The 16,124-nt window shown below is 46.5% G+C and overlaps 1 protein-coding gene across 2 annotated transcripts in view; it reads left to right on the top strand.

The window, feature by feature from the left end:
• The window catches only part of LOC140391637 (uncharacterized), a 108,860-nt gene extending 95,489 nt beyond the window's left edge, over nucleotides 1–13,371 (top strand). For both annotated transcript variants that reach the window (XM_072476322.1, XM_072476324.1), the window contains exons 5-6: nucleotides 2,769–2,846; nucleotides 2,940–13,371. In XM_072476322.1, coding sequence (XP_072332423.1) covers nucleotides 2,769–2,815 — 47 coding nt within the window. In that variant the 3' untranslated portion in view covers nucleotides 2,816–2,846; nucleotides 2,940–13,371. The remainder of the gene's footprint in view (nucleotides 1–2,768; nucleotides 2,847–2,939) is intronic.
• Nucleotides 13,372–16,124: the final 2,753 nt, after the last annotated feature.

Raw genomic sequence — 16,124 nt, forward strand, 5'->3', positions numbered from 1 at the left:
AATTGTATATCTTCTTAAAAAAAGGATATATTAAATTCTAATATAAATAAAATTATTTATTACTAATAATTGACAACTATTCCCAAATTTATACATGTCTTCAGATGCACTCCAACTTGATCTCTGGAGCCTGATCTTTGCTGGGAGTTTCATGGAGACTTCAACTTGGACAGTGCCAGTGCTTCCCTCTAACTTCTGTTTTACGTGACTGCATGGTCCTTTTGAGATTGATATGCGGTGGCCCACTTGATGCGCGGTGGCCAATGTGTGTATCTTAAAGGGAACGTTGCTTGAGAACTGTTTGTTTCCTCTCTGCATGGCACATTTCTTATCTTACAGAAAACATTGGATGGAACCTCGAACTACCACAAATGTGACCTTCTGCATCAGATAACATGGGTTAGGGCCTCTTGCATTGGGAATTTTCACCCTTCTAGCCTCCTAAAAACTCTTTATAAATTTGGGCTACTTCCACACTGTCCGACTGGCAGTTTGTCATGTCAGGGACACCACCTGGACCTCTCAAACAGCTGGATGGAGAAGTAATTATTTTAGGGGTTCTTAAGACTTAAAAATAAGGCCACAAAATAATTAGCCTTGCTTTCATTATAACTCTTTGTTTGTACACATGCAGTAGCACTGTGATGGTGTTACGAATGTTCCAGCCTCACGGTTGACATTTCAGGTCGGTGACCTTTCATCAGAGCTGCAAAAGAATTAATTGTCACAGGCTCTAGAAAAGCAGAATATTTTTAAAACAATGGGATGCCAGGAAATATTGATATTCTCAGGGATCTAGATAACCTTGTATACAAATTACAGAAAGATGGCCAGTCGGTACAATAAACAATTGGGAAAGCAAAAGGTATGTTAGCATTTATTACAAAGGATTTTGTTGTATCTGTCCAATTCAGATACCTCAACCAGCTCCTTAATTAAAGTTTACCCAGGTGTCTTTATTTAGGAGAACAAAGTACGGGCACAAATATAATGCAACACACTTTATTAAATATAGTTAACACATAAATTACCCACTATATATACACAAGAAACACCCAGGATTCAAATACTACCCACAACGTTTGGTGAGCTGTAGATCCGATCCTTGAGTCCCCCTGGTTCATCTTTTCAAAGCTGATTCTTGCTGGCTGTTTCTTCCTTGCTTCCTTCCTTCCTTCTGGTCTGGTCAAGCTCACCTCATACACTGAGTCTTTGCTGTTGGTGCCGTTCAGGTCACCAGTCTTCCCCACTCCTAGTTCGCCGGGGCTTTCACCTTGCCTTGTGGGTCCGCTGGTCCGTCCGCCTTTTGCTCATGCCCCTTTCCATCGCTTCTGCCTTCTCATCAGCTCTTTGAACTGCTGTTTTCCGGCATCTTCCCCTCCACTTCGTTGTTGTTCGCCCCATCTGGGTTTGGGAGAGTTTTGGGTGGCCTTTTGGGCCAAACATCTCAAAATATTCACTATTTTGAGCTGATTTGGAGGAAAACCACCTGATGTGCATCCACTCAGCACATCACCACCACCGGAAGTCATAATGCAGCACACTTTATTAAATATAGTTAACCCGTAAATTACCCACTACATATGCAAGAAACACCCACCACAAGGTGGAGTGTGCTGTCGATCCGATCCCTGAGTCCCTCTGGTTCCTCTTTGCAAAGGTGATTCTCGCTGGCTGTTTCTTCTTTGCTTGCTTCCTTCCTTCCGGTCTGGTCACGGTCACCTCACACACCGAGTCTTTGCTGCTGGTGTCTCTGAGATGCCTACCTTTATCCCCCTCTCTCCCCACCGTTCCAGAAACTTCTCTGGCTTCCGGCCAATGAGGTCTCTGGAGGGGTTCCCAGCAGCCAATGGTCCGGTTGATGACCGCTTGACAGGCCAAGTCCCAGGTGTCCCACCTCTGGTGGTGTGAGCTGCACATGACTTGTTCCCATAAAAGGTAACAGTAGCTACTCTGGGTGATGGAAAGTCTGGCTCGATCTGGGCAATGAACAATAGACCTGTGCATTTCAATCAAGTACGATGATTTCCTCCTTGGTCTTAGTAGAATGCGATGACCTTTGATGGGTGATTGAATGGTACAGGCCCAGACATGTTCTGATAGTATTTGGATTCTGCAGGCTTCTTGCTGGAGCGGACTGTGGTTTTAATTTAAAGTGCCCAATTCTTTAATTTAGGATATCCAATTTAATCGCTCTTAAAACTAGGCCCTGATTATGTTCCCACTATTTGATGTTAAAGGGTAAAGGAGCGGCACAGTGGTTAGCGCTGCTGCCTTACAGTTCCAGGGACCCGGGTTCAATTCGAGCCTTAGGCGACTGAATTTTTCGCTTTCTCCCGATGTCTGAGTGGGTTACTTCCGGGTACTTTCAGGATAAGAAAGAATACCCCCAGTGACTATGCATGCACTGATATTGTATCCTTGAGCTTTATATTCAAGAAAGGCCTCAGATAATATCTCTGAATTGCGTTGAATCAGCACATCTCAGTTTAACATCTCATCCAAAAGAAAGTTTAATAATTACTTGTATCATCATATACCATTTGCATCTTAACTTTTCTTTAAGCCCTTTAATGTAATGTTGAATAGGATTAATTTGATAGCATTAATAACATGAATGAAAACTGTAGCACCTTTAGGAAACAAGTGTTTTGTTATTTTATCCAAGTCTAGCAGAGTATATTATTTTGAATTGCTTAGAATTTGATGACAGACACAAATTGCATGATAGAATTTGAGATAATACTTTTTGTATTTTTCTGTTTTAGTCTATTACCAGTGTGAGAGTCCAACGTTTTCACACTCAACACACTAGGAGAGAAAAAATGCAAGAGAATATACGACGGGTAATATATATGGAATATTCTACTTTGACAACCATTTATTACTTGTCAGAGTGAAAACCTAATAACTTGCAAGATTGTTTTCTTGAATTGCAGGTTCACCAGCAGGATTTCGTAAAACTTGCAGTCACAAGATAGGACATCGATTAAGGAAATGAGTATCTTTTTGCCTGCTGATATGATTTAGTTACATCACATGTAACATTTCACTTGCTTAAATAAATATCAATATGGCAAAGTGAATAATTTCTGATCGCCTTGCGGATCATGTTGTGAATGGTCAATCTTGGAACATTCACATTTCAACAGATTTCACATGGAGCAGAATTTTACACTCACCTGCCAACAAATTTGAAGGGGGGAATGCCCCATTGCAATTATACGAGAGATGGGAGTGACTTCAGGCAGCTTGCCTGCCAGTGGACCAATTGAAGCCGTTTTGGGAAATTAATGTCTACTTAAGGGCACAATCATGTCACTGCCGGGATTCAACTGCCAACAAAAGAGGCATATGCCAGGCAGCCAGCCTAGAAGGTTTCTCTGCTGAGGCTGTGGGAGGTAGTGGAGGGGAGGGGGGTCCCTCCATAATAGGAAACTGGGCCAATCGGGGCCCCTCCACTCCAGCTATTTACCTCTTCCCAGGTTCCCTTAATCCCTTTCTCAATTTACCCCCAAACCTCCAACCTGACAGCTGGCAAGACTCCCAAACACACATGCAAATCCTGGTCCAATGCCACATAATTCTGTCCTGAAGTGCTGGAGAACTGCCTGCCTCTTACTGACCACCTGTTCTCTAAGGCAGGACTTAATGATCTAGAAGGGTGGAATTCCTGCCTGCAGCCTATTAATGGCCGTATATGAACATAGGAAATAAGAACAGGAGTAGGTCATTTGATCTGTTGATCATGCTCCAGCATTCAAATAACTAATGGCTGATCACCTACGTCTACGTCATTTTTCGCCACTATTCCAATATCCCTTTTCCCCACTATTCCAATATCCCTTAATGACATTAATCTCCAGAAATCTATTGATTTCTGGCTTGAACATGTTCAATGATTGAACTTCCGCAAGCTTCTGGAGTAGAGAATTCCTAGGATAATCACTTTCTGAGTAAAGAAATTCCTCCTCATCTCAGCTTTAAATGACCTATCCCTTATTCTGAGATTCTCCTTAGTCACCATTCTGACTGCCTCTTTTGTCCTCCACCATTTCAATAGCTTCTTTTCTGCCAACTCTGTTTAATCTGAAAAGATTTTAACTTCCCATGTGCAACATGTAGCCATCTGGGATGGCCATGACCCGATTACAAAATAGACACTTGCAAAGAATGCAGGGAAAATTGGACAATACTAAGAAACGAGCAGGTGCAAGGTCTGTCTGCTGATTAGAACCTGAAGCTCTCAAACAGGACAGAAACTGCCAAGCGATCTACATACTAATGGGACAATGGGGAAACATTTAGATACACAATGTTAAGGCAGACACCCCGGCATCAGAAGAGACTAAAACAAAGCAGACCAACAGTCACTACGAGACACGGCCAGCAATCAGGGAACCACCCCTCTATTGGAGGAAGATCGCTATGGATGATTGGGGAAAGACCCAATTAATTGAGGCCAAGTTCAAGGCCCGCCCAAAAGTGCACAAAGCCCTTTTTAGGATAAAACGTATTCCCCAAGGGAGAATCTTTCTTCCTTGGCTTTGGCTCTCAGCGAAGAGAGACACCAGCCTGGCAGCTGCATCAGACCAAGTAAGTTCCAAGCCAACGCACGCTACGAGATAGACGCTCCTAGTTGCTACCCTGTAAACAGCTCAACCCAGCAGCCTCAGAACCGAGCAATGGCCATTGTTCCTCTGACTGAGTGGGTGCCCGAAGCTAAGTATAGGCTTTAGTAATAGTGGTAGTTTAGTTTGTAGAGTTTATGCATGAGTAGATTTGACTGTGTGTAAATAAATGAGCATTGCTTTTGAACTTACTAACTGGTGTATCGAGTCATTGATCAGTATTCGGTTCTGAACCTTGTGGCGGTGTCGAAAGGTACCTGCCGACTCTTGAGCAAACGTAATTAAACAGAGCTAAATTAAGAAACAGCCAAAGTTAGCAACGTTTACTGGCGAAATCTGACGGGACTCGACTTAGTAGTGGCCTAACCACTCCGAGAGAACCCAGAATTTGAATTGAGAATCCAATTGGAAACAGAAAAACCACAAGCGTTAAAACAGTACTGATCAAGCCCCTGAGATTCGGAAGTGTGTTAATGAATGCGTACTAACAGGGATATAACGTAAACCTGAGAGATTTTGTTGCAAAAAACTGTCGGGAGTTTTGTAGGCCAGAAATTAGCGTAAGCCGTACCTGTGTTTACATCACCACTTTATCACCCCCTGTTCCAAATTCAGTAGAGAACCTAGATAGAGAAAATGGCAATGAAGGCAATGGAAGGCCTTATGAACCCCCAGGAATTCGAGGTCGCAGCGACCGGTAGAGTAGGACAGTGTCCCGTTTGGGAAGATGAGATCAAGAAATATCTCAAAGGGAAAGGATGGCCCCTTTGGAGTGAATTCTGCGCTAATGAGGCAACGGGTCCCGGGAGTATAGGACATACTTGGTGGGAGAACCTGTCAGAGATCCACAAGAAGAGCTTGGGGAAAGCTTGCAAGCCGATGGCAATCGTGTCCTGTTTGGCACAATTGGGAGGCACAGAGGAGGTCGTTAGGACGCTCCGTAGAGAGATAGAGGAGAGAGACAGAACCAGTGAGGTAGATGTGAGTGAGGTAGAGAAGGAGAATCGAGATTTAAAAGAGCAGTTAGCAGCAAGGGACAGAGAGATGGATGATGCCAAGAGGGCACATCAGTCTTGCCTCGCGCATTTGAACAGTTTTCAGACGCAATATGATAAGGCCTACCAGGACACTCAACGTGCGGTCTTGGTAAGACAAGAAACAGAACAGCAAGTTGAGAAATTGCAGAAACAGTGCAATGATTTAAAAGCAGCCCTACGAGCACGCCATACTTCCACAACGGAACAAAGGCAGAGCTCCGTAGACCACGCAAAGCAGAATTGCAATCTCTGCATTCCGTTCAAAATGGATTTCAAAGTACATTCAGACCCCAATTTGATCAAGAAAACTGCCCCGATTGGCGGGAATTGAACAAGACTGCCCATAGATACGTACAGACATGTACGCAGGAAAACCCCCAGAAAAGGAGAGCCCCCCCAACCCCCAACTGAACAGGCAGAACACACCCCCATGAACCCTGTAACCACACACCGCAGGGCCACAGCAGAAGGAGAAGCAGATTTCCTTTACACAGCTCAGTTAACAGTGACCCAATTACAGGATGCGTGTGGAAAAATTACACCGTTCCTTCCCACTTCAGAGCCCCACCAATGTTTCGCGAAAGTCAAACAACAGGCTACCATGTACGGCCTGGATGAAAAGGAGCAAGTGAGGCTCACAGTTTTAAGCCTCGATCCTTCAGTCGTGGCAGCCCTTCCAGACCCACAGAATGGAGGAGGAGGCACACTCACAGCGACCCTTGATGCGATCGGCTTTAACAGAGGAGACCCCGTAGAAGGCATAAATAAGTGTAGGCAAAAGAAGACAGAGCACCCCACAGCGTTTGCTGGACGCTTGTGGATTCACTTTACCGCAGTTTTTGGAGAGTTAGCCCGCCCCCATTTGTCCCCAGATAATATGGCCAAATGGACCCAAATTCTAATCTCCCACGCCACAGACGCAGGATGAAAAGCTTGTGCAAATTATGACCCCTCAGATGAGGCCCGCAATGAAAAATGGGTTTTGAAGAGATTGTCCCGCGCTTGGGAGCAATCAATTGCAGGCAAAACCGCATTTATAACACCCGATGAAGAACAGGCAGAGATGAACCCAGTTAAAGCACACCAGAACCCCGCATGGGTAAATGAGGACAGGAACAGACATTCCCAGCCCAAAGCTCAGGAATGTTACAACTGTGGACAGTTAGGACACTTTGCACGAGAGTGCAACGCACCCCAGAAGCAGCAGAGAAACCAACAGACAGGCACCCTAAACAGGAATAGGGCAAAAGTCGATCCACAGCGCTAGTGCCCGTTCAGAGAATGCAGACATGAACGGCACCGACTGACGGTGTTCAGGCTCCCCAACTTGGGTCTGCGACACCCGTTGGGACAAGTCCGGTAGACACATCACAGCCCCTGTAGCAATACAAATAGGGAACATCACAACTAAGCACCCCCGTAGTTTTGGTTGATCTGCCCCAGACAGCAGGACATATCCTTGGAATCGATTTCATGAGCTCCCGTAACCTTTCTTTTGATCCAGTTAACGAGTGTGTTTGGAAAATGGCAAAGGCAGCACGAGCCCCCGCCATGCTCACAGTAGGAGAGTACATAAACAGGATTAGCTCAGTAGGAGACTTCTGGTTCGACCCTCGAGCCATTAGTGCAGACAAACAGGTTAGGGCAGTCCTGCAGGAACATAAAGCAGCATTTGCACAGCACAAGCACGACTGTGGCAATTTGCCTGGCTTTGTGAACATTACAGATCCCGACCCTAAACCCCAGAAGCAGTACGGATTTCCCCAGGAAGCAGAGGGAGAAATCTCCAAAGTAATAGAGAGTTTGTTGGATCAAGGCGTACTCAGATCAATAGCCTCCACAAACAACGCACCAATTTGGCTCGTCAGGAAACGGGATGGATCATGGCGACAAACCATTGATTACCGGGAACTGAACAAAGTAACCCCAGCAGCAGCCCCCACCGTCGCCACGAGTCCTGAAACCATGCTCAAACAGGGACTCCAGTCAACGTTTTTGGGGGTTTTGGACATTAGTAATGGCTTTTGGTCGATTCCATTGGCTAAAGCGTGCCAGTACAAATTCACCTTTACATTCCAAGGGCAACAATAAACGTGGCTTCCACAAGGCTTCCACAACTCCCCCCTCCATTTTCCACCGACAGCTGGCAAATGGATTAGCAACATTTTCCCGACCCGATTGTCTGGTCCAGTACGTAGACAACTTGTTACTACAGACAGACACAAAGGGAGAGCACATTTCGCTTCTCGCCGAGCTCCTAGCACTCCTAAAAGAAATTGGTTGTAAAATCAACCCCAAGAAGGCCCAGATTTTGACTGAAAAAGTGATTTACTTGGGAACAGTGTTCACGCATGGTAAACGCGAGATCGAGCACAAGAGAATTGATTTGATTGTCAAATTGCCCCTTCCCCACAATGTCTCAGCCCTCCAGTCATTTTTAGGATGGTTGGCTACTGCCGAAACCATATTGACGGTTTTGCCACTAAAGCAGCGCCCCTATCCGACCTTCTCAAGAAGCAGGCACCTTGGGAATGGCTTCCACAGCATACAGATGCCATGGATGCTTTAAAAAGAGCACTTAGCACAGCCCCCACACTACAGGTCCCAGATCCACATTCCCCGAACGCAATCGAAGTTGCAAGCACCGACCGAACCCTTTCGGTCGTGCTCCTCCAGGAACGCCACAACCAATTATGCCCCGTAGCATACGTCTCGCGTGTGTTTGACCCCGTAGAGCAAGGATTTTCTGTCTGAAAGGCACCTGCTCGCAGTTTTTTGGGCAGTACAATACTTCGCCTACATTACAGAACTCAACCCCATCACCATCCTCACAGAACACACCCTGACACAGCTATTGTTAGACGGCCGACTTAAAGATGGCACAGTCAGCCAAATCCGCGCAGCCCGTTGGACCCTTCTTTTGCAGGGAAGGGACATCACGGTAAAGAGAACCAAACCCCACACATTCCTTGCCGATAATTTGCAGTACGCAGGCACCCCTCATGAATGTGAGATCATCACCACGAAACAGAACACAGGCCCATTTATTCCCGAGACACCTCCCAGGAAAACAGGTAGTACACCCCAGAGACCCCAGCCCACAGACACGTGCGCACCCCTGAAGATTTATGTGGATAGCTCCTCCTCAGTGTTACATGGAAAGAGAATTACCGGTTGCAGTATATATGCAGGGACGTGCCCTAGATGAAATTTCATTAAAGTTGCCAGGACACTTAGGCTCGCAGGCAGCAGAGCTGGCAGCGATTGAATACATTGTAGACCACCCAGACTCGTTCCCGACCCCAGCAGACATCTATTCAGACAGCTTGTATGTATGTAATAGTTTGACAGAGTTCCTACCACTCTGGGAAACAAGAGGATTTGTTTCCGTGGATGGTAAACCCCTACCCTCAGCCCCATTACTCCGCCATATCTTAGAGACAGCGAAGGATAGGAAATACGGAATAATTAGGGTTCACAGTCATCACTGTTCTTCTCCCCCCAGTAACGTTAACGCAGACGCCCTAGCGAAGGCAGACTCCAGGCATGGTTATTTTTGGACCCCCCCCCCCCCCCGAAAGCTGCCCAGTACACGCAGTTCAGGTCTCACAGACCAACATTCAGGATTTAGCGAAGGCACAGAAAGAGGACGAGAAACTCAGGGAAGTTTTAACGGGAACCTTCCCAGCCCCGTATGATAAATACAGAAACGCAATCACCACACACGACAGTGTGATTTTAAAGGATGTCATTTATATAGTTCCCAGCCAGGACAGGAACCAGATCATTTGTCAGTTCCATGACAATCATGGTCACCAAGGAATTGAACCCACCCTAGCCCACCTCAGACCGCTTTGTTGGTGATTTAAAAAACAATATAATGCACAACATAAAGAATTGCTTAATCTGTGCCCAGAACAATCCAGACAGATATGCTAAAAAGCCACAACTTAGTCATACCCGCCCCATTAATGGACCCTGGACAAATCTCCAGATAGATTATATAGGACCCCTACCCCTGTGCAGAAATGGTTACAAGTATGTGTTGGTGGTCATAGACACCTTCACAAAATGGGTGGAAGCATTTCCATCGCGAACTAATACGGCCAAGACAACGGCTAAAATATTAACACACCACATCTTTACACAAGATGGGGCCTCCCACGCAGTATAGAGTCCGATCAAGGCTCCCATTTCACCGGACGTGTAATGAAAAATGTCCTCACGATTTTCGGCATTAGACAAAAGTTCCATATCGCATACCACCCCCAGTCAAGTGGTATTGTAGAACGAATGGATAGGACATTGAAAGCCACCCTCAGGAAAATGGTACAGCAGAATAACAGCACCTGGGATTCAGTACTCCCATTTGCTTTAATGTTTTTAAGAAACACGTAGCCACGCCCACAGGATACACCCTCTACACCCTCATGACCGGACGCCCCATGAAAGGCACTGAGTATTTATTAGGACTGGATTTGGCCAGCCCCGCAGTTACAGCCCTCACGCATGAAAATGCGGTTAAACAACTGATACAGAACACAAAGGCAGCCCAGCTCGCAGCAGCAGTGAGACTTGGAACCAGGAAGAAACAGAGCAAGGCTTGTTTCGACAAAACAGTACACGCCACCGAGTTTACAGTAGGGCAACAAGTTATGCTTTCCCTTTACAACCCCAGTTCATTCCTTTCCCCAAAATATTCCGGACCGTACTCCATTTCGGACAAAGTCAGCCCCTCAGTATACAAAATAACCTATCCCAATGGTAAGTCTGCGTGGTTTCATATAAACCAGCTCAAGGCTTACGGCTCACAGAATAACCACACACACCACATCCTGCTCGTAGCAACAGACGATCACTCCCCGCCCACAGATGACGGTTTCCTACCCTCTCCCAACCACTCCAGCCCGCCCTCAGACATGACTTCAACTCCGTCCCCAGAGGCATGACTCCGCCTCTCCCGTCCCTGAACCGACAGCGACAGTGATAGCGATCACGATGACGATAGCCACAGCACACCACGTTACGACTATACCACTGCACCAGGCCCCACTCCCAGCGAATCCGAGCATGATTCTACTGACCCATTTGAAATTACTTAAATCAAAGCCCCTGACCCAGACCCACCGCTCGACGATTACGGTTTGAAGCATAGTAACTCCAACCTCGACACATGATCTGGCACCGAGACAATTCGTTCAGGCTCATCCGGTATGATGAAATGGACCCCAATTCACCCCAAGCAGCATTAGCACGGTTACTACAGTCAAGAGTTTGGCAGCTGGGAGAAGATGATGACTTAGAGTCTGACTCCCACCGAACGAATCCCTTTGCGATTCTGTTCGCTAGTGAGCAGTGAGGTGTCCAGATGATGGAGAAAAAAGCAACCGCTGGAGAGATACGGTGTCCTTTCTGATGGAACCTGCACCATGTTTGTTGAATGTTTGTTCGTTAGTGTTAACGTTAAGTGTTGTGTGTAAACTCGGAAAGTTTTTCACGGCCCCACGTCACCATTCCTTTAACGCCCTCCGGCTGTTAATGGAACAAGTTTGTCCCCAGACAATAGTTCAGAGGAACTAGTTTGTCACCAGAAACCAGTTTAAAGGTACAAGTTTGTCGCCAGACAATAGTTCAGAGGAACTAGTTTGTCGACAGATCACGACTCATAGCTACTCTCCTAATTCGAGAGGCAGCCCCCAACGACGCCCACATTCTTACCCATTCTTGCCGGTTTCTCAGGCAGTGGATAAACGGCATTGGTCCCCGCCCTGCCTGAGGACCCCCCCTCCCCTGGTCAGCTACGCTCGGGTAGAGCACATATGGCATTGATCACCGTCCCACCCGGGGATTCTATCCAAACCTTACCCGCTGCGGCCCATACGCACCCCATTTTGGTTCATTACGTTCAAAATTCTTTTGTTTGGTTTTGGCAACCCTTAGGTTGCTTCCCTATGCTATTTACATCCTCAAACACTGAGATGGTAAATCACACAGGCTGCGAGACGGCTCGCAGTATGGCAGTATTTTTCTTAGATGTCTTGTCCCAATATTCGTTTTTTTTTTTAAAAGGGAGACACAGACGGTGACCAATTATAAAGGGAAATTGGCAATAAAGGACAGACAGACATACGAGATCTTAAGCAAGATAATAACAGAAATTATGCGTGTGTTCACAGAAACCCAGGAACCCCAGAGGACGACAAAGAAGAAGACCGACAAGGATGAAGACGGCCTTCGTGTTCACATGGATCTTAGTGGGATCCCTTCAGTTGCACGCGGATGCTGCCCCCCTGACCCCTACCACACAAACCGTAAATGATTCCCACCTCTGCAATACACGGAACCCCGAGATAACTAGCCCAGCGACAGCTAGCAATACCCCGACCTGGTGTGATAAGTTTATCACCTGGTACTCACTCTCATATGTAGTCAAAGCACTCTTAGTGTTGGCGATACTTTGCAGTGTCGTGCAAACGTTTAGAGTTAGGAAATGGCGAAAGAGAGCATATCACTCTCGCACCCGGTATAGAGGTTTAGGTCCCCCATTTTCAGATTTCATCAAGACCCCGAACCCATTGGGACAGATTAAAGAGCATCCATTTTTCCTTATGTATTCTGTGGAATAAAGAGATGCAAACCTCTGTTTGACTGCAAGGCCAGAGAAATTTGTGTGCTGCTATTTTGTTCAGTTTAAGATGTGTAGATTATTTTTGGATTGTTTGTATTTTTGGATTGTTTGAATGAGGATAGTTGATTGCGAATAGTTAGAGGTTCCAGTTTTTTATTTTTCTGTAATGCATGTATTAATGTCATAGCGCCCCGTAGAGTTTTTATGATAATAAATGTATTTTAAATGGTTTAGGTAAAATTGTGTTGCATAGGATAGGACAGTGTAGAGCCTAAGTATGGGTGCCCCGTTTGGTCAGAGGATGAAGACGACGTAGTAGTGTGATCCTTCACGCTTCGCGTTGAGGATCACAAGGAGGGAGTGTAGCCATCTGGGATCGCCATGTCCCGATTACAAAATGGACACTTGCAAAGAATGCAGGGAAAATTGGACAATACTAAGAAACGAGCAGGTGCAAGGTTTGTCTGTTGATTCAAACCTTAAGCTCTCAGACAGGACAGAAACTGCCAAGCAATCTACACACTAATGAGCTATCTTCGGGGACAAAAGGGAAACATTTAGATACACGATGTTAAGGCAGACACCACGGCGCCAGAAGAGACTAAAACAAAGCAGACCAACGGTCACTAGGAGACATGTCCAGCAATCAGGGAACCACCCCTCTGTTGGAGGAAGATCGATACGAATGACTGGGGAAAGACCCAATTAATTGAGGCCAAGTTCAAGGCCCGTCCAAAAGCGCGCAAAGCCCTTTTTAGTATAAAAGGTATTCCCCAAGGGAGAATCTTTCTTCTTTGGCTTTGGCTCTCAGCGAAGAGAGACACCAGCCTAGCAGCTGCATCAGACCAAGTAAGTTCCTAGCCAACACACGCTATGAGATAGACACTCCTAGTTGCTACCCTGTAAACAGCTCAACCCAGCAGCCTCAGAACCGAGCAACGGCCATTGTTCCTCTGACTGAGTGGGCACCCGAAGCTAAGTATAGGCTTTAGTAATAGTGGTAGTTTAGTTTATAGAGTTTATGTATGAGTAGATTTGACTGTGTGTAAATAAATGAGCATTGCTTTTGAACTTACTAACTGGTGTATCGAGTCATTGATCAGTATTCGGTTCTGAACCTTGTGGCGGTGTCGAAAGATACCTGCCGACTCTTGAGCAAACGTAATTAAACAGAGCTAAATTAAGAAACAGCCAAAGTTAGCAACAAACACCACAGTAGAGCTATTAGTTTACAGGAAGAAAAGTGGCTATCCCATTTAAATTATATTCTAACACTCTCCAAGCATTGTTTTTTAAATATTCAGTGTTTTGTGGAAAGCCTTAAAACTGAGAGTAAGAATCAATCATTTGCATGTAGGAATAAGAGAAGACTATGTGGATGTTCAAATTCAACTTCTTTGAAACTTAAAGAAAATTACAGTACCTAATTCATTGTTTCCAATTAAGAGACAATTTAGCGTGGCCAATCCATCTACCCGGAACATCTTTGAGTTGTGGGGGCAAAACCGACGCAAACACGGGGGGGAATGTGCAAACTCCACACGGACAGTGACCCGGAGCCGGGATCGAACCTGGGACCTCGGCGCCATGAGGCAGCAATGCTAACCACTGCTCCACCCTGCTGCTGTACTTCTTTGAAAGTCAACATACAGCAGATGAATCCACAGCTGGAAATGTATGCCACATGTTAAATGACCTATGGCCTTCTTTCCAATTGTATTTAACCTATTTAGTTTGCTAAGGGATGAATTATGCAAGGTACCGGATTCTGTGAATCCCCCACTTGGGTTAAAGTCCCTTAGTTCTAGATTCATCAGACAGGGAAGAAGTCCCGCCCACATTTACCCTGTCACACCATGTAAGAATTCTGTAAGTTCCAATGAGATCATCTCATTCTTCGAAAGAGAACACTGGCCCTGTTTCCTCAATTTCTCCTCATAAGACAAACCTGCCATTCCAGAAATTGTCTGGTGAACCTTTGTTGCACTCTCTGGCGAGTACATCCTTAGAAAAGGAAACCAAAAATATGCACAAAACTCCAGGTACGGTCTCACCAAGGCTATGTACAATTGCAGCAAGACATCCTTACTCCTGCACTCAAATAATTTTGCAGTGAAGGCCAACATATCATTTGGCTTCGTAATTACTGCACCTGTATAGACGTCAAATAGCTGCAGCCAAATTGTTCCTGGTGAGCTTCGCTTGATTTTTTGACCAAAGTAGGAGATTCGGAATTATAGGATTCCCACTAGTTTGGGATTCAGCAACAAGAGCAAACATCCTTTCCAGATTCACCTTGTCAGACCATTCAGGAGTGTATATAGAACAAAGAACAATTCTGCACAGAAACAGGCCCATTCGGCCCTCCAAGCCTGTGCCAATCATGGTACCTGCCTAAATGAAAACCATATGTACCTGCGGAGTTCGTATCCTTCCATTCCCATCCTATTATATTTGTCTAGATGCCTCTTAAATGCCACTATCGTACCTGCTCCCACCACCTTCCCAGGCAGTGCATTCCATATATTTACCACCCTCTGTGTGAAAAAACTTGCCTTGCACATCTGTTCTAAGATTTTCCTCACGCACTTTAAGCCTATGTCCCCTGGTACTTGATCCTCCTACCATCGGAAAGAGCATCTGACTATCCACTCTGTCCATGCCACTCATAATTTTGTAGACCTCTATCAGATCACCTCTCAACCTGCATCGTTCTGAGGGAGGACACCTTGGAGGGTTCAGGCAGTTCTGTTCTGAGAACAGACTGATTTTATCTAACCATTCCTCATAGCTAATGCCCTCCATACGAGGCAACATCCTAGTAAACCACTTCTGTACCCTCTCCAAAGCATCCACATTCTTCTGGTAGTGTGCCGACCAGAATTGTACACAATATTCCAAATGAGGCCTAATTAAGGTTCTGTACAACTGCAACATGACTTGCCAATTTTTATACTCAATGTCCCGACCAATTAAGCCCAGTATGCCTTCTTGACCACCTTATCCACATGTGTTGCCACTTTCAGTGATCGGTGGACATGCACACCCAGATCTCTCTGCCTGTCAATACTCACAAGAGTTCTGGACTTCCGGTGGCGCCCTCGAGGAAGCAGGTCGGATCGCTCCCGCCCGCGATGAACAAACGGACCTGTTTTGCAGGATTTCTTCGGGACCTGGCGGCCTGAATCGGCGGAGGAGACAAAAAGAAGAGGTTTTCCTCCCGGGGTATGGACAGTCGGACCAGAAGTGGTCGAGTGGAGCGGCAAAGTTCGAAGCAGGAGCAGTGGGGACCTCTGACCGGGCGGCGAAGCATGGCGGCCAGCAGGGAACAGGGAGCGGAGGCTCACTGGCCAAGGGAGCAGCAGATGGAGTTTTTCCGGAGCTGCTTTGCCGACTTGAAGAGGGACACGGACCCGATGAGGGCAGTGATGGATCGAATGGTCGAGGCGCAGGCGGTCCAAGAGAAGGCGCTCAGGGAGGTCGAGGTGAAGCTCTCCACCCAGGCAGACACAGTAACGGAGCTGGAGCACGAGGTAGAGGAGCTGAACGCCTGCCAGAGGAGGATGCAGGAGCAGCTTGAAGAGCTGGGGAACAGAGCCAGGAGGCAGAACCTGAGGATCGTGGGCCTCCCCGAGGGCTGTGAGGGATCGTATGCGGGCGCATACGTGATGGGTATGCTCGAGGCGCTGATGGGACCGGAGGCCTTCCCTCGACCCCTGGAATTGGATGGGGCGCATAGAGCCCCCGCAAGGAAGCCCCGGACGGGTGACCGACCGAGGCCCTTGGTGGTTCGCTTTCACCGACTTGCCGACAGGGATCAGGTGCTGC

The sequence above is a fragment of the Scyliorhinus torazame genome, chromosome 15 (genome assembly GCF_047496885.1).
Source record: "Scyliorhinus torazame isolate Kashiwa2021f chromosome 15, sScyTor2.1, whole genome shotgun sequence".
NCBI classification, from domain to species: Eukaryota; Metazoa; Chordata; class Chondrichthyes; order Carcharhiniformes; family Scyliorhinidae; genus Scyliorhinus; species Scyliorhinus torazame.